General features: G+C 38.0%; 1 protein-coding gene across 1 annotated transcript in view; it reads right to left on the reverse strand.

Annotated features, from left to right (window-relative positions):
* The window catches only part of LOC140925797 (ATP-binding cassette sub-family C member 5-like), a 65,351-nt gene that overhangs the window by 22,577 nt on the left and 20,619 nt on the right, over window positions 1-22,155 (reverse strand). The window contains exons 4-19 of the mRNA XM_073375666.1: window positions 20,828-20,989; window positions 15,027-15,096; window positions 13,336-13,439; window positions 12,683-12,745; window positions 11,936-12,020; window positions 11,487-11,635; window positions 11,300-11,407; window positions 10,718-10,816; window positions 8,441-8,514; window positions 8,174-8,357; window positions 7,924-7,995; window positions 7,645-7,704; window positions 6,544-6,608; window positions 5,973-6,045; window positions 4,147-4,224; window positions 3,390-3,515 (exon numbers count right to left, since the gene is read on the reverse strand). Of these exons, the coding sequence (XP_073231767.1) occupies window positions 3,390-3,515; window positions 4,147-4,224; window positions 5,973-6,045; window positions 6,544-6,608; window positions 7,645-7,704; window positions 7,924-7,995; window positions 8,174-8,357; window positions 8,441-8,514; window positions 10,718-10,816; window positions 11,300-11,407; window positions 11,487-11,635; window positions 11,936-12,020; window positions 12,683-12,745; window positions 13,336-13,439; window positions 15,027-15,096; window positions 20,828-20,989 (1,572 nt within the window). The remainder of the gene's footprint in view (window positions 1-3,389; window positions 3,516-4,146; window positions 4,225-5,972; window positions 6,046-6,543; window positions 6,609-7,644; window positions 7,705-7,923; window positions 7,996-8,173; window positions 8,358-8,440; window positions 8,515-10,717; window positions 10,817-11,299; window positions 11,408-11,486; window positions 11,636-11,935; window positions 12,021-12,682; window positions 12,746-13,335; window positions 13,440-15,026; window positions 15,097-20,827; window positions 20,990-22,155) is intronic.

Raw genomic sequence — 22,155 nt, forward strand, 5'->3', positions numbered from 1 at the left:
CTGGTAAATTGGGGACCTCCATCTGACACGATTACTATTGGTATGCCGTACCACGCAAAATGTTGCTTGAGAAGACTTATGGTACGGGTGCGTGTTTGGCTTGTCAGTAGATCAATCTCTATGAAATTAGAGTAATAGTGCACCACAATCAAGTAGTGCTTTCCTGCGATTTCAAAGAAATCCAAACCAATCTTTTGTCAAGGTCTATCGCCTTCGTTGTGTTGTTTCAATGGTTGTTAAGTGTTTCGTAGCTTCATTTCTTGGCAGGTTTCACACGAATCGGCTAACTGTTTAATATCATGGGCCATGCCAGGCCAGAAAACAATGCCTCTAGCTCGACGCTTCATACTTTCACAGCCTAGATGTGCACTATGGAGTCTTTTCTTGATAGATGCTCTCGGTTCAGATGGACTTACTATTGCTTCTCCTTTTACTAAGATGCGATCTACTATACTGAGAGAGTCACGGATGTCAAAATAAGGTAAGGCTTGAGGGGGAATATTGTACTTGTCTTGAGGCCATCCATCCAAGACTAACTTGATAACGGTTTGTAAGCTAGTGTCGCGCAAAGTTGCTTCTCTTATCTCGTCCAAACGCTTATCTGGGATTTCAGCAAAGGCATATATTCGTGCACGGTCGTCCTGGTTACCTTCAACAGAGTCTAAATGAGCTCTACTTAAGGTGTCGGCAATGTGTAGATTAGTGCCTTTCACAAATACAAAGTTGACATCATACCGGTTAAAACGCATCATGATGTCTTGAAGACGCTTTGGAGCCACGCTCAGCGGCTTGCGTAGTATGGCAGCAAGAAGTTGTTAGTAATTCTGTACTGCTACTGCACGACCATAAGCATACTGATTAAATCGTTCAAGGCCATAAAGGACAGCCAAAGCTTCTTTCTCTATCTGAGCCCAATTTCGTTCTGAAGGGGTCAATGCTCTAGATGCGTACTCAATAGGACGCCCTCCTTGGAGTAGCACTGCACCAATTCCATGTTTGCTACTGTCTCCTTGAATTACCACTTCTTTCGAGGAGTCAAAGTAAGCTGAGCAAGGAGACTCAGACAGATTTTCTTGAGTGTGTTGAAAGCATCTTCACATTCTTTCGACTATTCAAATGGGGTCTCCTTTCTAGTTAGAGCACGGATTGGTTCAAGTGTTGCTGCAAAGTTGGGTAAGAACTTTGTCATGTACTGAGCCATGCCACATAGGCGCTTCACACATTCCACATCAGTGGGTGCTGGCATGTCTCGGATAGCTTGCACTTAAGCTTTATCAACTTTCACACCGTCTTTCGTGATTCTGTGTCCATGAAATATGATCTCATCCAGACCAGTTTGTTGCTTATCCTCATTTAGGATAATGCTCTTCTCAGCACACCTTTTCAATGTCACTGCTAGTTTTTGCTGGTTGTCACTCTGAGCTTTAGCATCTGAGTTGCCACACCCTACAATGACTACATCAACCACTATATTGAATACAACATCGAGATCACCTAGCGCCTCATCAATCTTGCGCTGGAAAATTTTACTTGAGACTTTGAGGCCAAAGGGTAGCCTCTTCCACATGTAGCGACCAAAAGGTGTAATCATTGTGGTGAGTTTGCTGAATGCTTCATCAAGTCGAACATGCCAATACGCTTCTTTTACATCTAGTTTGCTAAAGATCTTCGTATCTTTAAGCTTAGGAAGCACATCATAAAGTACAATTAGCTTCCACATGTAGCGACCAAAAGGTGTAATCATTGTGGTGGGTTTGCTGGATGCTTCATCAAGTCGAACATGCCAATACGCTTCTTTTACATCTAGTTTGCTAAAGATCTTCGCATCTTTAAGCTTAGGAAGCACATCATAAAGCACATGTAATCGCTAATGTTCACGCTTGAGTACAGCATATAGGGGTTGAGGATAAATACAAATGCGCAATTTACCATTGGGTTTATGTATAACCGCCATTTGACTGACCCATTCAGTTGGTTCGGTCACTGGAACCAGTACGCCTTTGTTTACAAGTCGATCTAGTTCCTCCTTTACTGCGTCTTGAATGGCAATAAGAACTTTCCTACCAGGCAATACTTTGGGAGGAACACTTTCATCAATTCTGAGGGTGGCTTCGCCCAGATCACCAAGTTGTGGGGTTGATACTTGTGAGATGAAACGTTCTTTATTTATGGTTATAAAACCAAGTTCCTGAATAGTGTTCAGACCTAACAGGTTTGTGAAACCATTTGGGACCACGATAAACTTTATTTCTGATTCAGAACTAGTGCGAGGATTTTTATGATCAGGCGCGTTTCTCCCAGAGGTTTCAGGTTAGTTTTATTCCACATGTTAAGGCGAACAGTTGTAGGAGACACTTGGTGTTGTCTTACATGTTTCTGACAGATGGTATTTACATCAGCTGCAGTGTCAAGTTGGAATTTGACATCAATATCATTTAAATTAAGTGTGGAAGTAACACTGTCTGTCCGATTGCTTACAGCCATGAGCCATTGATCATCGGAATCTTCCTCATTATCATTGGATTGGTTAAGTGGATGAATATTTTTGCATTTAGTCTTGAAGTGGTTAAGACCTTTGCAGTTGTCAAATGTCTTGCCCCAAGCAGGATTTTTGACTCTTTGTTTCTCATGTTTGTATCCACAAAATTTGCAGTTGAATTTTAACTTTTCTCTCCTTTTGTGTGAGGTTTGTGTCGAACGGTTCCTGGTATGGAATGTTCCAGAATCTGTGAGATTCGATGACTTCATTGTCAGGCGGGTTGCAGTATCTTTCCAATGCTTCTAAAACTTTATCGGGTATATCTTTATCGCCATTATCTGTCCAAATAAAAGTATCGTACACTTCGAGAACATGAGGGCCTGCACAGTTTAAAATGATGGCAGTTTGTACTTTATCGTCTTTCTCTGAAGCTCCAGAAGCTGCTAAGTACACTTCCACTTGCCGTTTCCACCGTTTGAAGTTCTCGGGCACATTTCCCGAATTCACATCTAGTTGGGGAGGAAGTCTAAACAGCCCAGTTTCTGTAGCCGTCATTTCCTTAACTAAATCCCCAGGCTGCCATCATGTTGATTTGTTAGAGTGGAGAACGAGGAACACGACAACAACATGGGTTTATTCGTCAACCGCCATTAGGAGAGCACATGGTTCGAAGTGAAGGATCATGGGAACTAGAAACATACTTCATGCGCTTCAATATACCATCAATCAACAATCTCCATAAAAGTAATTTACCAGTTTATTGTTTATAAATTTTATGTGTAAAATGTGTTTATTTAGCGAGTTGTGGCGGACAGAACTTAACAAGATGGAAGACTGCAACACCTCACCAACAAATTCATAGGTTGTTCACATAAAACAACTAAGCACACAACACAGAGCACGGCATTACCTGCAACTGGTGTGTAGCAAACAGGACGGTTTTGTTCCGGAGGGATCCTTTAATACAGTGCTTAAAAATGTGAAGTCCTACATGGGCATCTACTGCGCTCAACGGATCGTCCAACAAATATATGTCCTGCGAACAAAATAATTCATATCTAATTAAGATGTCTTCTTCTTTCCAATCGTCTCTAATTTGAGAAACAGGGAAGAAGAGGAGCATGGGAAACACGGTCTCTTTAGTTTTCGTACTCTAGTTTAGCGGCGAAACATGTTTGGAAGCGATTTGCCGTCAGCCAACTATTCGCATCGTGAAAGACACCTCTGGCATAGGCCAAACTTCGAACATTTCATGAGACGACCCAAACTTTAATTTGCGTCGACCTAAATTAATGTTAAAATCGTCTGTTGGGTCAGGCGTCGAACCTAAGACGCGTTGAACCAATCAACTAAACCAGACCTAAAAGCAATTTTAATACATTTTCTCCCGAATGAGGCTAAAAGTACATTACACAAATTTTTAATTCATTAGTTTAGTTCGTCGCATGTGAAGATCGACGTTTGTCCCGGAGACGATATTCAGACGTTCTGTGTTGGACGATCCAAACTCATTTAGACGAATTCAACTGAGCCAGACGTCGAACTTTTCATGGACTTAACTCACTAACTTTGGTTCGTCTCATGAAAATTTCGACGTTTGGCCTAGGCCCGTGTTAACACTACTCGCAAAACATCAGCAAGTGAAACAGGCTACATATAGTCACCACCTTGTCAGCATACAATGCTCTTGCTAAGCTGATTCTCTGCTTTTGCCCTCCACTAAGGTTGATTCCTCGCTCTCCAATCTACAAAATAATTACACCAAACAGAAACAACTCAATAAACATTCCCTAGCACACGAGCCTTATCAACAAGTTTTGTTCTTATCAGCGAGCACATTCAAAGTTACACACAGCTATTCAAGCCTCGACGATTATTATCAAGAACATAGCAAAGTGTCATTGATCGTTTGTTTAACAGTGTTTGGGAACGGACATTTATGGTCACCACAAGGTGAAAAATAAAACGGTGAAACTATGAGGAATTTTCTGAATTGGGGGAGGGGTTAAGCCTTCATCTTAACTGGAAATATGCAGATGGCGTTTGAATAAACAACTGTCACCTGCACTCCTTTGTAATATTTTCCTTACGTATCGTCGATTGAACAAAATATAAGGAATCCACTGGAGCTTACAAATTGTTCCATTAAAACAGAACAACCTAAACCCCAAAATGACCCAAAAACCCTAAATATCTCGAAAAGGCAGGCATGAAATTTCCATTTAAAATGTATACTTGGTATTTTTAGAGTCAAATATAATCCAGGACATAAACTTTATCTCCCTTTCCAAGAAAGGCTGCATATAAGATATATTACTATTCATTCCAAAATATTTCTCCGCTTCTGATTGGCTAAAATCCCACACATAATTCATCATAACCAGCTACTATCGACCAAATTTGGAAGAATTTTGCGATATGTAAGAAATGACATCAATTTCGCAGCATAATTGCCAAAAAACTGAACGGTTAACCCGAGAAGACCCGGGGAAGAGGTTTGAGTTGTTTTGGTAGTGGGTACAAAATGTATTTATCATGGGTTATGTAATCTTTTCTTTGGGGTGTTACATGGTATGCTGTTCTGTTGCTTCATTAGCGGTAGGCTACATATATTTGAGTTGTTCTCATTTATATTCATTCGCGTCTTACGACCGTCCCTACGCCCTCAAAATTAAATACCCAGTGATCAGGGGTTTCTCTTAGACGTAGTTTTTTGCATGCTGCTATATGAAAGGTTTAGCACGTTTTGTATGTTTACTGAATCATGGTTATACGAGCATAGTTAAGATCATTTTGTTGGGTTGTTTTTCTTGCTGTAATTTTTTACATTTCCGAGTTTTCATTCTGTTTGTTGTATTATTTCCATCCATTCTGTTGATGAAGGCATAATAAAGAGGGTCGCACACGGCTCGTGTTGACACACCCCAATTGAGGTTGCTTGTTACATGATAAATGTTTTATATTCGTTTGAGCGGGGTAGCGAATTAGAATATAAATGACGGAACAGTTCACTCATTTCACGAGGAAGAAACAGGCGAAGTATTGGCCAAAAACAGAGCAAGAACAGCAAGACGACAACTCGACAGACGACATCCGCTATTTGGAGAATATTTGCAGAACTGAACAACCCTTTACCTCGTAAACTTGTCGTTGAACTTGCACTATCGAAGATGAACTTAGCATCGATGGAGGTAAGTATGCTTTAGCTTGTTTATAAACTAGGAATTATTTTGAATGAATAATAAAGCAATTATTGAATTCGGCTTTCTTATCATCTGAAGAATTTTGGAGATCTCGCAGGGTGTTAATCAGCCTAGGCGGACAACACCCATCTCGATCTCCATAATTCTTCAGATAATACTCAGCCTCATCCAATTATTGTTAAATGTTGTGTTTATAAGAGATACATTAAATACGAGGATATTAAGACACAGAGAAGCAATATACTGTAAAGAACGTCAAAAATATACTTATAATTGTAATTTTTATTCACTTCTGTTTGATCACCACTGGGTAAAATCTTCAAGTCCTGTTCCAAGCTACAGGCAAAACATGCAGCATTGTACCTAACAACAAAATTGAAATATACAATAAAAAATTGTTTTGAAAGTAGTACATGCAGTACCCGTTCTACTTGACATGCCTGTACATTAGATAAGTGTAATTTTGGTATGATTACTTTGGAAGCAACTAAATAACAACTCTCTTTACCATTCAGCGTCCTGTTGCAGAATCCTATTACACCACATGCGCCATCTTACACTCCTTGCGCAAGAAAAATCATTCATTGCTTCACTTAAGTTCCAAGATGAACTTCACGCATGGAGTTTTTAAGAAATGACCGAATATGCTCACTTCAACAGTTGATAATTTCATTTTCAGCTGTGTGTTGGTCTTTCAATTCCTGAAATTGCCACTATAAGGCAAAACAACTTCCGATAATGATCGTCCTTAAAAGTGATATTGATGGCCAGACGTAGCAATAGGTGTATGTAGCGAGGAGAGATATTGTTATCATTTATGTATATGTATCTGTATATTTAACAGAATATTAAGTGTATTACCGTGCTTCATGATATGGTTTTCCTAGCAGAATGTTATCCCTTACAGTTGCATTCATTATCCATGCCTATAACCAGATAGAATTTAAAAGGAGATCATTAAAACCTTGAATAGTTTTACCTTTCTTTCAACGAAAAGTTTGTATTCCCTCACAAGCGCTCTACCTTGTATCAGCACGAGTATATAACTAGCGAAATATCACGACTTGTTACTGGTGATAAAAAAATAAATATCTGAGAGACAAATCACGATATTTGTTAAACATCGTCCATGCAATAGTTTCATCAATCTCCCCGTATGTTTGTTTTTCTTTGTACTTTTGTGACGAGGAGGTGGTGGGGTGCAAAGTCACCATTGTCCCCCAAAGACAGCGGTTAACCTGCACCTAAGTGCAGCAGTCAGTTATCGGACCTCAGTAGTTCAAAATTTGGATAGTGCCATCATCCAGTGGATAAAGCAATTGGTCTCCCTAAAACTTTTCCGCTGGAAACTGATTAATTCGGTGAAGAGCGCTATCCAGCGTTTGAACAACTGGGGCCTGGAGATAGCGTAATGGTCTCTGGGCCAATCAAATATTGGGGGAAAACATCCATGAGCAACAAGCTTATGAAAGTCTATAAGCGATTTTTGATCTGATTTGCTATATTCGTTTAGGTGTGGACAAATATATTTTTCACTTACTCAACTCAGGTTTTGAAACCAAAACGTCATAATTTACACAATTAAACGAGAATCGCAGTTCATCTTTGGAATTTTACAGCCGCAATGCCATTTTAACCGATCCCTTAGCATCATAAGCAACATAAAAATCTTACTTGTAAAGCTAGATCTAAGCAGTATCAGCCCACTTTGCTGACACAAATACGTGGCTTGTAAAAGGCACCACGCCTACAGGAACACTACGACTTTGAAAGTTTTCAGATACATGTATTGCGGTGAACAAAGTACTATCAAAGCAAATTGTCTAATTTCTTTTCTATTTTTGTAGTTGTTGTTATCGTTTTTTGGCGACTGTTGTCTGAGTATATCAGATCTGCTGAGTTTGTATGTAAACAACAAAGAAGTGAAAATGGGACAAAAATCAGTGGAGGAATGGTACCAACCTGCTGAGCTGCATAAGCTGTTGACCCGCCTAGCATCACATTACCCTTCTGTACCCTCATCTAACAAGAAACATGTTACAACAGAAGTATAAAGGTATTTTTAAATCAATATTTGGGCTTGCCACATAGGCAGTTTGTCTGACGGATTAAGGTATAATTGCACGGCACAAAGAGACAGATCAGAGGAAACACAACAAAACATGAGCCGCCTCAAGGAGTGCCTTCATACTGGTTTCTTTCTCCAACATTCTATTTAAGCCAACTTTACTATTTACCTACCTGCCCTAGGAGAGCCTGCAAAAGTGAGCTCTTGCCACTTCCCACACTGCCACAAATTCCAACAAGTGTTTTCTAGAAAAATAACAAGAGTCACTATCAGAGCACAATGCTAACAGTGCACTGCATTACTCGCTATAACTAACCAACATAATACTAATGCAAAGAAAACCACAGTTAACTAGATATAGTACCATAAAAACACAAACCAATCACAAAAAAGGGCTAAACACATTCCATTCATTTAATATACCTTGTGAACTGTGAGATCAATATCGAACAGTGCTGGTTCCAACATGGTTTTGACTTCAAGAGGGGTTGGACCCCGCCTACCCTGCCCGGCTCCACCCTTCTGACCATTTTCTTTTCTTTTGCTAGCAGTATGTTTTGCTTCAATAAGCTGGGTATCTGCTGAGGTAACCAGGAGTGACAAATTGCTATGTCATCATTTTTATCTACTTTATAAAATTGGGTAAATTATAAGGATTTAATACAACGTAAGAAGATATCCTTTCAGCACTGACCATCATCTTGCTTTGAGCCATTCCTAGCACCAAAGCCACCTTTCCCTTTATTTTCTGCCCTTGGTTTGACCTGTAAGTATATAGGTAGCTATTTTACGTAGAGGAAAACTCTCTCAAAGCTGACTAACCTGTGCATCAACATCTTTTGAAAAACGTAACTATCACCAAAAAAAGCACCACCAAACAGAGTGTACAGCGTAAGGGCACATACTTCTTCCTTTGAGAGTGTTACCGCGTTACTTTGAGATCAAAGGTAGATTTCAACGATGCATCGCATACCAAAGTGACATAAATTAAGGTGGTCCGAACCTATTTATATGCGTGTTGGTTATGTTTTTGATTTGCATTTTTCAGAATGAAAGATTCAACCGATTTCTATGATTTTTGACATCCTTAATAAATAATAATGGAACTTAAAGAAAATGTTATTTATTTTTTTGTAGGTATAAAAACCTTTGAGATATCGGCATATATTTAAAAGCGCATTTTTTACCTAACATCAGCAAATAAGCCTAAGAGCTCTATAGTTTTACATCTCCAAGTTTGAAGGCAATCGTGACCCTAGAACTCGCTGCACAATATGCTGGTCAAATTTAACCTTAAAATGCTACGCTAACACATTTGTGAAAGTTAACGCACAAATAGAGGAAGACTGCCGACAGACTATCTCCTGTCTTAAAGGATATTCCTACCTAAAGCTTTATTGCAAGAAACGGAGTAATCAGAAACATACGGCGAATACAGTTAGCACTTTAAGAAGAACAATTTTAAGCTGAGTGCGCGGTGATATTAAAGAAACTCTATTCATCAAACTTACTTTGTATTTGTCCATCTCTTTTGGACACAAATCTTAACAAAGCAAAATATTAGAACAAACGCCACTGAATCGTAGCCAACAGTTACCAGCGCCGCACAAACGACTTATTGACGAGATCAAGCAAAACTAACTACGAGAGAATGACAATTTGACTAACAATAGACGACTAACTGTGACAAAAGACTGTTCGAAACGCACCAATTACTGATTACGAGTCTTCATAGCCAATAACATCACAGCTTAACTGACAGACGACCAATAACATCACGACGTAATTGACCAATCAAATCAATAACCAGAGTATAATACCATCAACTGACGTGATACAACTCACTTTGACTCTGAAGATGACTACCGCACAGGTTGTCGAAACGTCAGTCACTGTCAACAACAACAGTCTTATTCAGGACTACGTTCACCCGGACGATCAAACTCAACCTACTTTTGAAATGCCTCCTGGGTTCAAACCTTTCACAAAGCAAAATATAGCGTCTACGAAAAACTGTGAAGAGTTTTTAGCGTCGCAGGTTCCCGTTTTGAAGAGAAATAAGGCCACCAACTCCAGTACTTCTAACCATCCATTTTTCAGCTGCAATGAAAACCCTTGTATTTGGTAATTTATTCACGCTTTTAAGATTTACCGTCACATTCGCACGGGCAGTTTGCTGTTGGGGATAATGAGAAGAATAAGACGATTGTCATATTTGTCTTCATCTTTATTCCCAAGTGGTAAACTTCCCGTGCGAATGTGATGGCAAGTCTAAAAAGCTTGAACAAATTACCAAATACAAGGGCTTTCGTTGCATTATTAAGGATGCCAAAAATCATACAAATCGGTTGAATCTTTCATTCTGAAAAACGCAAATCAAAAAACAACCAACACGCATATAAACAGGTCCGGGCCACCTTAATAGTGGCAAAAAAATAGGGTTACAGTGAAACTGAAGTTAATTCTACGTTCCATTACTTTCGTCATACTGAGAGCTATGCAGCAAAACATTTTCATCACACACATACAAAGACATACTCGCAGAAAAGCAGCCATATCATGCATTACTTTTTTTGCTCACAAACTGAGTTTTAGCCAGCTGGAGATACGAACAATGTCTTTCACACGTCAGACAAATCGTTTCTCTGATCGACCGTTTCATGACAGAATTCGTCGCCCTTTCCCCCGCACCCTTACTTGGTGGTTATTCAATAACAAAATCTGTTGCTATGAAATTGCGCCTAGATACAGGATTCCCCTTAAGAAAATGTGGCAATTTTTCTCTCACTTTTGACGGTCGATTTATGTTTCAAGTTTTCTTTATTTTCACTTACTAATTACAACACTTATACCAAAACTAAAGAACAAATCCACAACCCTGCCTTGAACGCAAAATTAAGTTATAACATGCTTCCTATGATACGTTCTACATTCGTATCTATATCCAGTTAAGAATGAAACATGCACCTTGTCCCAAGCAAATGTTGCTTCTGATATTGATACAGACACCAGTGGATCTGAAGGCTTCTCAACAAAAGGTTCAAGTTCCTCCATCACCATCAAACTCTACAAAATAGCCATTGACTGTCATTAAAAACAATGGAACACTGCACTGTCTCGTTTTTCACAAAATCTGACTACAAATGTGTACTCAGGAGGTTTAAAATCCAGCCCATACGTGTTGGTTGAAAATTTATCTCCAACCAGGGAGTGGTTTTCATGACAGACACAAACGTTCTCAAGAAAAATTAAGATAATAACACACTGTAACGTTTAAAACAGGTGGGATTTCTTCCCTAAAAAGAAGAAGGTGTGAATAATTATAAATTTAAAGTTGTTTACTTAATCTGAAAGATCATCAATAGCATAATAATTATTGTACAGAATATGTTCACTGCACTAAAACATTAATTCAAAGATAGATTCTGGTGGAAAAAAAGGCACCAGCAACTTGTTCAGTTGCTCTTCATAATTTTTTAGGACAGTTTTCAGTAAAACATAAGATAATCCATTTAACTAAACCGTTTTAATGGGATGAAATTTGAATACCTGAACTCTCTTCAGTGCAATCCTGGCCTCAGCAATACCTCTTATGCCAAATGGTAAAACAGCCAAAGAAAATAATATAACACTGAATATTGTTGTCACTGTGAATGCCTGAAAGCATAAAACTCTATGAATGAAATATATGTCAAATGACAGCAAGAAAATCAAGATAGAACTGTTTAATACACACCTGTGATGTACTGAGATCTTTGCCAGCGGCAACATGCACACAAAATGTACCCACTGTTGCCATAGTTGGAATAATTAAGGCTACTGCCATGTTCAATCCCTGGAGAAAGGAACCCTTTACAAGGGCTTTGCGTTCAGCACGACGAATAGCTGCAAAAAGCACAGGGAAAAGTTGGCTAAATGAATGCTTAAGCAATACATCACACACAACCCACGCGAGATGTTGGGGTAGGGGAAAGATTACGGCAGTTTGAAAATTTCAAAATTTACAAGGATTTGTGTGGAAAACAACTCAACCGTGACTGAGGGCAAAAGTTTTTTTTTCCACGAAAAAACTTTCTATGTTTTTGACAGCAGTTGTAATTGCTTCTTTTGAGATAATTATACAGATGAAAATTGTATTTTTAATTATTAGACTTACAAATGTATTAAGAACAAAAATGCACATACCAATTACAGCCTTGGCAAATGGTTTTTCCCATGCATACATCTTGATCAGTTTGATGCAGTTTAATATTTCACTCATCATTCGTACCTGAAAAGTATAACCTTTTTCTTTAATGATGCTTAATACTTACAAATTCCACTGATACTTTCAGATCAATTATCAATTTACAAACATTTGTTTAGCCTGCGTACAGATGCCCACTCCTGTCAGTAAAAAATCGGGAAAAACAGATGAGTTTAAATTTTTAATGTTTGCTCTGTACTTAGTGTTTCAGAGTGTATACTTAGTTTTATTTTTAGGAATTCAGCACACTTCTTTGTTAAAGTCACAGTGTATTTTTTCAGCATGGGATAAAAGCAAAGGCTAATTTTCAATTATTAGTAGCGCCCTTTGAGATGCAGCTCACACACTGGCGTCACTTTCCAACACTTAAGCCTGGGTGATAGCAACGCAATATTCTCCTCTCCTTTACCCCTTTTTCCCCTTTATGGTTAAACATTTTAGGTGAAACCATGCAGTGTGGACTGGATAGTAAAATCGGACCAGTCACTGGGCTAGACAGTGGAATGTGTAGCAGGCGGTTTCTAAAAGAGCACATGCATAAATGAGTGGTTAGGCCACCAGAGGAATGCAAAAGTGGGAAACTATTTTCTTGAGGCCTTTCTGCTCGGTCAATTTGAGGGAAGAGAAAATGTGTTTTCAAGTTTTGGGTCGTCTTTGCTTTCAAGTTGCCTGAGGAGTGTCATTACCCTTCTATCTGAGATTGCAACCACTTTGGAGCGGAATCTTCCTGCAACTCTACCAATGATTGCCTTAAAAAAAAGAAAAGTGACAACAGCTTAGAACTCACTATCAACATTCATGCAGTGTTCTGTAAACATATAAAAAATTAACCAAAATGTATGGTACTGGATAGAAAAATTCATGACTATGTGGTCAAAAAGCTTTCTACCGGTGATGAATGAATGAATGTTTGTACAAAGCCAGCGCTGGGGGAAGGGCCAGGGGGACCTTGGGCCTCCACGTTTTGTGAGAAATAATAAAAATAATGATAATAACAATAGAGTAATCATTAAAGAAGAAAAGATGCCAAAAAATTTTGAAAATGACAAGGCGTTTCCCTGCTATTTGTTCAGTGCTTTTTGCAACTGTAAAACTGTCTGAAATTTCACGGCTATTTTTTGCACAAGAGTGAGTTACCAAACACAGAGATGAGGCAATTAAAGTTTTCATTTCATGCAACCTATGAAAAACAACAGTACCACCACAACCCCCTGGCTTTGCTATGCACTTGAATCCAGTAGTCCCCGGAACTTGAAAAACTGTTGTGTAAGCCTTGTTGTATTTTTTCCTTTTAGGTAATACACCTTTCAATTATCTTACATATTTTACATGCATTTACCTGAACCGGGAAAAAAAGAGCAAACAAGCCACATCCTATCAAAGCAGATGGCCCAATGTAAAGGATTGTGTAGATAGTGGTGCATACAATAATCACAGGGAAAGCTTGAAAAAAGTTAGAACATTAAATTTAAAATCAACAAAATACTGTTTGTTAATAATTTGCAGTAACATAGTTAACTTGTGCTGTTACTAATAATAATACTAAGCCAAGTTGTCGGATGGAGTGTTTAGGACTAATCCGGGAGTAAAGGGAACCATGCATCCTTCAGACAACTCTGCCTTTTTTTTTACGCGCATTTTTTTAATAATTTTTTAATATTTTTAAAGTTCAGTTAGCGGACTTTTTATAGGGATCACCTCACAATCCACCTTTTGAGAGATACAAACACAATGTCTCGACAACAGCATTCCCCATTATCAAGAGTAAATAACAAGGTTGGTCAAGCTACTTTTCACTTGGTTGTACAAATTGTTTTGTTCCCATTTCTTATTTTATCTGGCAGGTAGGAAACACAGGTAACAGGTCGCTGCTCTATTGATAATTATCAAAAACTCAGATACTGAACAGTTTCCCCTTAAGCATAAATTCTATTTTGGATTGTGATTATTAGAGCTAGGACACACTTTTAGCATTGTTTAATTATTTACCTTAGCATAGGGACCTGTACTCTAACCTGCACTTGTGACCTGTGACCTGCATTGCTACCAACATGCTGTCTAGCATTGTTTGTTATCACTCATTTTAAAATGTTGTTTGGGTTAACTTGATAAATAAATGTTTTAATTCTTTTCGAAATGGTTCCTGAATTTTTTTGAGAACCAATCATTTTTTTATTGTATTATTAGTATCATGTATTATTGTCTCTGATAGAGCTATAAATAACACCTAAGAAATTAAAGAAAAGAAAATTCAAACTATTTGAAAATATATATAAAACAGAGATACTAAGAACATCCAGCCTTCAATTGAATCACATGTAGAATTCTCAGCAAATTTGTCCCGGGTCAGAAACTGGGAATCAGAATTTTTCTTCATACTAGGCTTCTTGAATAACATAGGGACATTCAAACAGTGATATTATTATTATTATTACACCTGTCAGCTGTTTGTGAGTCGCACACATGACAATAATCCTCATCTAGAGGGTGCCAGTACTTTTCATGGGGGACCCAATCATGTCAAAACGACTTTCAAAGATTTCCCAAGTCATTCTGAAAAAATTCTGAAATTCTCAAGAAAAATAATGACTGCTCCCTAAACAAAGTTCCAAAATCGGAGATTATCAAAAACGTGCACAATTAGCATGGCCTTTTCTGGCAATGAGTTTGGTACACTTTTTTTAAATTATAAATTTCTCAAAAATGTGTCAGAAACGGCTGCAATTTTTCTGTTAATAGGGGTGAGAAATTGGTCTAAATGTGTGGTTAGGAATGAGATCGAAGTTTTTGAATTGCAGTTATATGGTTAGCGCGCCTGATTATGAGTTGGCAGGTAATATTATATTCTGCTTTCACAGTTGTTCTTTATGTAGATGTGAGATTATAAGATTCAAGTCTGGAACAAAGCATCATTTTTCTTAAACAACATTAAACAAGAGCAAACAAAATTTCAAATCAAAGATTAAGCTTGACAGTATAAATATGATCGAATCCTAATGAAATTTAGTAATTCTAACGTATTATTCTTACCTAGAACAAAGCTACTAAATATCACTCCTTGGGAGACCCTTTCAGCATCAGATGCACACAAATTCACAAACTAATAGGTGATGTGAACAAAAAAAAAATGATCAGGACTGACTGAGTATGAACCAAAGATGTAGCATCTACGACATCTTTTCACTTAATTAGGCATTATAATTATGCAGATGCATTAAGACATACATGTATAAAATAAACATTAATTTACTGCTATTGTACAGAGAAACATACAACACTATTACAAAAAAAGACAAGTGAATGATTTAAGTGTACATGTAAACCATAATTTATACACATATTGTACTAAGTGTATTTACAGGAGGCGCAACACAACAAAGTACCAAGCAGTAAAATTACTCACAGCAGCCAATTTTGTGCTCAACTCAACTGTAATTCCCATAACATGTAATTTACTTAGCACTTCAAGCATTTGTTAAGACATCTAATTATTTGACCGTTATTTTAAAACCATGGGCATTTTCCACTCAAAAAAAGAATTCTTTTACACTTGAGTAAATTGACACATATATAACAGTCACACTCTGGTGGAAAATGCTGGATGCTTCGATGGGGAATGACTGTGTTGCGTCTTTATCCCGCGAATTTATTATTCATGTATTTTCGAGCAAGTGACTAACTTGTGGTCAGTCGGTCACAAAATTTTGAGCCTAAGCGTCGATGTTTTCACTTGGATTGTATTTTCCCTTTTGTAGTTTGACAGTTCAGTTTGATTCCGTTGCATAAACAAGTTTTCAAGTATCGAGTATCGTCGATGTATTTGTATTTGCTCTTGAAGGAGCGGTGAAAGGAAACAGTGGGTTAAACAAGATTTACTAATGACGTGTGGAGGTAGTTTCGAAAACGAAGCACTCGAAAACGAAGACCGAAGCACGAAGCACCCAAATCTCGAAAACGAAGCACCCTATCTCGAAAACGAAGCACCCAAAACTCGAAAACGAAACCCCCTAAATCTCGAAAACGGAGCACCCTAGATCGAAAACGAAGCACCCAAAAACTCGAAACCGGTCTGTCCTTTATAAACACGAGACCAATTCTAATACAGCAGGAATCAAGCACGATAACGAATCGAATTCTCCTGTTCCCCACCATAGAGCCTGGTCCCAGGCCATTATCCTAGAACAAATTCTACCTGGATCTGATCTGATCTGATCACGCAGTGTCATAGATTCCCAATATGTTAGACGGCAAAACAATCGGTTTTTTTCCCAAAATCAGTGAAGAAGTCGGTAAAGCGTGGCGTAAGAGTAATACGCGTGAGCCTCACACTCCGTTTTCAGCCTCGTTTCAGACATTTTGTGTTACCGCGTACTTGAATACGCCAAAATCTGCTGACGGACAGTTTTGAAGTCTACATAAACATGTACGTGTACCGAAAAAATGCATATTAGGGTAAGATGTATCAAGTATAGCGAGACTAATAATAAAATTAATACAGGATATCCTATCTAGAATCGTTCAGTGAAACAGTTGGTTATAAAACCTTGGGATGGATTTTGTGGACCTTTGAAGGTGCGGACGCATCCGCTGCCTCCACCTGATTCGGATCGCGTCATGTAAGACGTAAAGTTGCACTTATTAAACTTACAGTGGTTTCGAGTTTTGGGTGCTTCGTTTTCGAGATTTAGGGGTCTTCGTTTCCGAGTTTTGAGTGCTTCGTTTTCGAGTTTTGGGTGCTTCGTTTTCGAGATCTTGGGGTCTTCGTTTTCGACCTAGGGTGCTTCGTTTTCGATCTAGGGCTCTTCGTTTTCGAGTTTTGGGTGCTTCGTGCTTCGGTCTTCGAAACTACCGACGTGTGGACTAGAAATTTGTACCGAGTGTGTGATCTTCTCATCCAAGTACATCACAGACTGGAAAAGTTGTGTTCCATTTTAACTTTCAAACTGGAATGTTTGGCTACCAGGAGCCAGTAAATGGTTAACACTAAACAGAGGCTGTTGGGTCTAAAAATGCATTTAATGCAAGTAAAATAAGAACAAAATGGAAAGACAAGGCAAAAAACTGTGGCTCGCAAAAAAGGGAATAAAATAAATAAATGTTGATGGCGCATGCCTGTAACTATATTTACAAATAATTTATGTGGGTCTGCAAGGTAGAGGCCAGCGGCATTCCCTTTTTTGATAGTAAACAATGATATCAATACTATTAGACGAAGTGATTTTATTTGAAAAATAATTAACTTACATCAGGGGCGTAGTCAGGCATTTTTTCCGTTTAAGTCCAGGCGGTCAATAAAAATAATAATGATGATGATGATGATGATGATCATTATTATTTCTTTTACTCGTTTATAAGGCACAAATTTTACACATTAAAACTAAAAGCACAGCATGCACACTACTTATGAATTTTAGATCATGGTAAGAAAGAAAAAATACAATCCAGACATCTAAAGAAGGAAAATATTAGGTGTACTGATAAAAGGCTTGTATAAATATGTTTGTCTTTATTCAAAACACTATTTTTCCTGATATCAATATTTTGGGCAAATGTCCAACATAAATAGTAACTTGCAGAATCTGTCATTGACGCTGTAAAAGTGCACATTTTTTAGAAAATTGGCACAAAAAGGAAAAACAGTGTGAACAAGTCCCCGTTTTTGTGAGAAAATTACTGATAACTCTTTCCCACGAGTCAATGGGCATCTCTTATGTATGCAAGAGGGCTAAGGATGATTTTTGCTGCGGAGCGACCGTAGGGAGCGAGCAGCAACATAATCAGGATTTAAGGGAAATATATAAGGTGGAACAAATTCTCGAATTCATCACTTTTTACCAGAATGCATTGTGCCGCGAACAACTCAAATGAGCGTGCATCGATCGTTTGCTGCCCAGACTCAGAGTTTCTTTGTGGCAAGTTTTCTAAAGCACGATTAGGTCTTACCAAATTTAAGACACGCAGGAGTCTTTCAGATGAGTACGATAGTTAACTTGAGGATTGGATTTCAATTCAAGAGCCTTTGACTCGTCCGGGCTTTAAACTTGACGAGAAGATGAGCATTTGCTCTTTGACTCCGCAACACAGGGGATGTACAAATTCTAGCTTGCTAGGAGGTGATGTGAAAGTGAGAAAATGTCATGCCATGCTATTCTTAAGAACCTGTATGAGCCGAAAGTGGATGTGATTTTGACCATTAGCTTCAAAATAACAGCAGAAATCGAGATAACAAAACACACGTTTTGCGTCCTATTTTGCATACAAGGACGTGTATCGGCATTTTGTAAAGCATAATTATGTTCTTTCATTCATTCATTGCTATGGAATATGCTCGGTTAATGCGGCTTGATCATCTTGCCGGCGGAAGTTTCATGGAAAAGGAATAAAATTAAAAACTTTTCTCCACGGTTATGTAATCAGCGTTTGTGGTGTAGTGGTTATGTGTTACCGCGTCGAGCCGAAGGTGCTGGGTTCGAGTCCTACTCGAATCTTTTTTTCCTTCTTTCTTTTTTTCCCCTCATTTTGTGTTGTTGTTTTCTATAAATATATCATAAATAACTCTTTTTTAATAAAGTGCAATAAACAGCAAGAAAAGTATTGTTTCCAGAGAAAAGATAGTACACCGGATATTAAACACCCGTATATGGATAATCAATCTGAATTTCTATCATTTCCTACAATTTACTGTGGGAAAATCAGAGTTGATAACCACTCGATCATTTTCTAAACAACGTTCCCACGAGTTCTTTCTATAGACTGACAGTAATTGTTACTTTCCAATATGTAAATAGGACATTCAATATCATTTTCGATTCTTTTAAGTCTCACTGCCTAACTAATTCCAGTATCAACAGAATGTGCCGCAGCATTACTACCTTTTAGATACCCAAGCATAATATTTGTCCATGGAACCCACTTGCCTTAGCGGTTTTCAGTGGGGCCCGGTAAAGAATAAATGAAAAAATGAAAAAAAAAATTAAATGCTAAATCACCTTCTTAAAAAATCAAAAACTAAGAAAATGTAGAGATAAAAATTGGTATTTACATAAAAAACTAATTTAAAAATAGTTTAAAAATTGGATTAGGCATTATTACAAAGTTTTAATAAGCTTTGCCTTGAAAAGGGACAATTTTTGTTGTTTTTAATGTCATTGTATAGGTTGTTCCAGTCTTTAGAGGCTTGAAAAATAAAAGTCTGCTTGCGTCAACTGGTACGCACACCGGGAAGGCGTAAATCATTACTTTTGCGAGTCTGATAAGAATGAAAATCACTACTGATGTCAAATTCAAAATCAATTTCCCCTGACAGATATTTTTGCATCATAACACACCGATAGAAATGTGATGTCTCCTTGAGGAGAGGGTCTTCAGGTCCAATAGCTCTAGTGCCTAGGTTGATGAACTTCTTGGTGGTAAATTAAACAAAACCTTAGCTGCCTCGTTTTGAAGGACTTGCAGCTGGCCCATAAGTGTGTTGTTATATTTGTCACCCCACACTGTGTCTCCATAGTCAAACAGTGGGATGATTAAGCAATAATTATTGTAGTAGTGTAAGCTTAGCATGTAAAGGTAAAAGATGTCGTATGCTCCTTATCATTCCAATCTTTTGATTGATCTTTGTACTGATAGTAACAATGCATGTGCTCTGACCAAGACACGGTTTGGTTTATATCAACTCCCATGTACTTAAACGAGTCAGACCTTTTAATAGCAGTGGAATTTACTTTGCCGGAAATGTCATCGACCAGTTTAAGCTTCTGTGAGTTACTAAAATTACGAAATTTCATTTGGAAATATTTAGGGTTAACAGGTTACTCTAAAACCATTTGGAAACTGTAGCCAAATCAAAATTTAACTTGCTTTCAAGGTCAAACTGATCAGTCGATGAGTAATAAATCACAGTGTTATCAGTTTCAAGATTAATTTCACTGGCAAGCTGACAGATGGCAAATCATTCACATAGATAAGAAAAAGAAGCGGTCCTAATATGCTTCCTTGTGGGATCCCAACAGTTATTGGTGCAGTGAGAGAGATATCTCCAACAAACCTCATTTGTTTTCCGTTCGTGAGGTATGACTGGAACTTAACAGTGTCATCTGAGAGACCAACTCAGATTTAATCTTATGAAGTAAAAGGTTGTGGTCAACTGTGTCGAACGCTTTCAAGAGTTCCAAGAAAACAGACCAGAGTCCGTGTCAAGAAGTAAGTTATTTGTAGAGTGATGACGGTCGACCAGTTGACATCAAGGCTTGCATGTAAGTTTTTACCCCCCCCCCCCCCCCACCCCCGGGTACTTAATGATGATCTTTGGCTTCACAAGCTGTGGCGTCACAAGCACCTCTGTAACTTTCTAATGACACTATAAAAGCATGCAGAAAAAAAAGGAGAGGACCCAGGATAGACATCCTAAGCAAGGGAGTCTGGGAAATGCTCATAGATAGCGAAAAAGTGACACAACGGAACAACATAAGTTCAAACAATTTAGGCAAGAGATTCAGTATGGATAAAGTAAATAGCTCTCTGCGAACAGCAAAAGGTGTTGCTGACAGCAGACTCTTTGTTTCTAGAATTACCCATTTTTAGTTCAATTGAGAAAATCATTCTTAAGAACACCTGATAACCTACACTTATAAATTTTTTGCTCAAATTCCTGTTAAGCTTGGGCATAATAGGTTTAAGGCAGCTATGTCACTGTACATGTACAAAATAAACTACTTAGCCCCAGCGCACCTCCAGACTAGCTAATCAGAGTGCAGGAAAAGTACCATTAATTATTTTACTGGCTTTGTGTAGTACATGTTAGGTAGTATTATATCTTGACTAGTATTACTTGCCTCTCCAATTGATTTGTCCCCCACATTTCTTAATGTTGTCACCTTACTATAGACCATTGTAAGTACCATGGCTCGTGCCCTTGCTGCAGTACGAATATTTGTAAAAAAACTTAAACAGAGCAGGAGACTTCTTGTTACTTCTGCCAAGAAAAGTCCAATAACCTACGCATATAAAATACAAAATTAACTAGTTGAAGTAAACCACATTTTTTGGATAGAGATGCCAAACTAAAATAATAAATTATTATTAACAATTCATACATTAATTGCTTTAAATGAGAAAGTTACTCATTACAAGCCAAAAACAATCTTGTGTAGAAATCTAAAAACCATCGCCCTCGAGCTATTGACAGATGACCTTTCAAACACTCCCTGGCATGTGGGTGATATACTCACTGAAATCGACGATAGAATCGATTACTGGAACGGACTAATGAATTACATAATTAATTATCATGCACCAACTAGGAGAAAACGGATGCGAGAAAACCACGTCCCATACATGACATCAGACTGGAAAAAAGCCATTAGAAAGAAGAGACTGTTTGCGAAATTATACGCAAAAGACAAAACTGAAGAAAAGTTCGAGCTTAAGAGGAAGTACAGAAATCTGGCCACGAAAGAGTGCAAGAAAGCAATTAAACAATTCGGGAAAATGAAATCGGAAAAGATCAGGGAAAACCCAAGGGACTTCTTCAACACTTTTCAGCTTTTCAGCCTTGACCTATAGTATAACGATAACTATCTTATGGTCAACCCTGATAAATTCCATTTGCTGATGATCAACTCACAGAATGATAAGGATCAAGCTTCATTAACAATCAATGCACATGTCATTGAAAGTACTGCTGACATTAGCCTTCTGGGAGTTAACATCAACGAACACCTTGTATTTAGAAAACACATTAGTGAACTGTGTATAAAAGCTAGCCAGAGAGTGGGCGTCCTCTCAAGATTAAGAAATCTGATCCCTAAGGAAGCAGAAGTGCTTTTATATAAATCCTCGATATTGCCATATTTAACATATTGTCATATTAAATGGCATTTCTGTAAAGCCTCCAACGCCAGAAAAGTTGAAAGAGTTCAAGAGCGTGCCCTTAGGATCGTGTATAACACACATTCAGTAGAGTAATCTAATCTTCTTAACTGTGCCAATCTACCTAGCCTACAAAATCGGCGTTTACAAGATCTTGCTACCTTAATGTATAAAGTTAAATATGGCTTGGTACCTAGTAATGTCGTTGACCTTTTTAGCGTTAAGTTAGCCAAATATGACTTAAGAAATATGGACTTTCATTTAACCAGATTTAATAGTGTACGTTAGGGGA

Source organism: Porites lutea, chromosome 2 (genome assembly GCF_958299795.1).
Source record: "Porites lutea chromosome 2, jaPorLute2.1, whole genome shotgun sequence".
NCBI lineage: Eukaryota > Metazoa > Cnidaria > Anthozoa > Scleractinia > Poritidae > Porites > Porites lutea.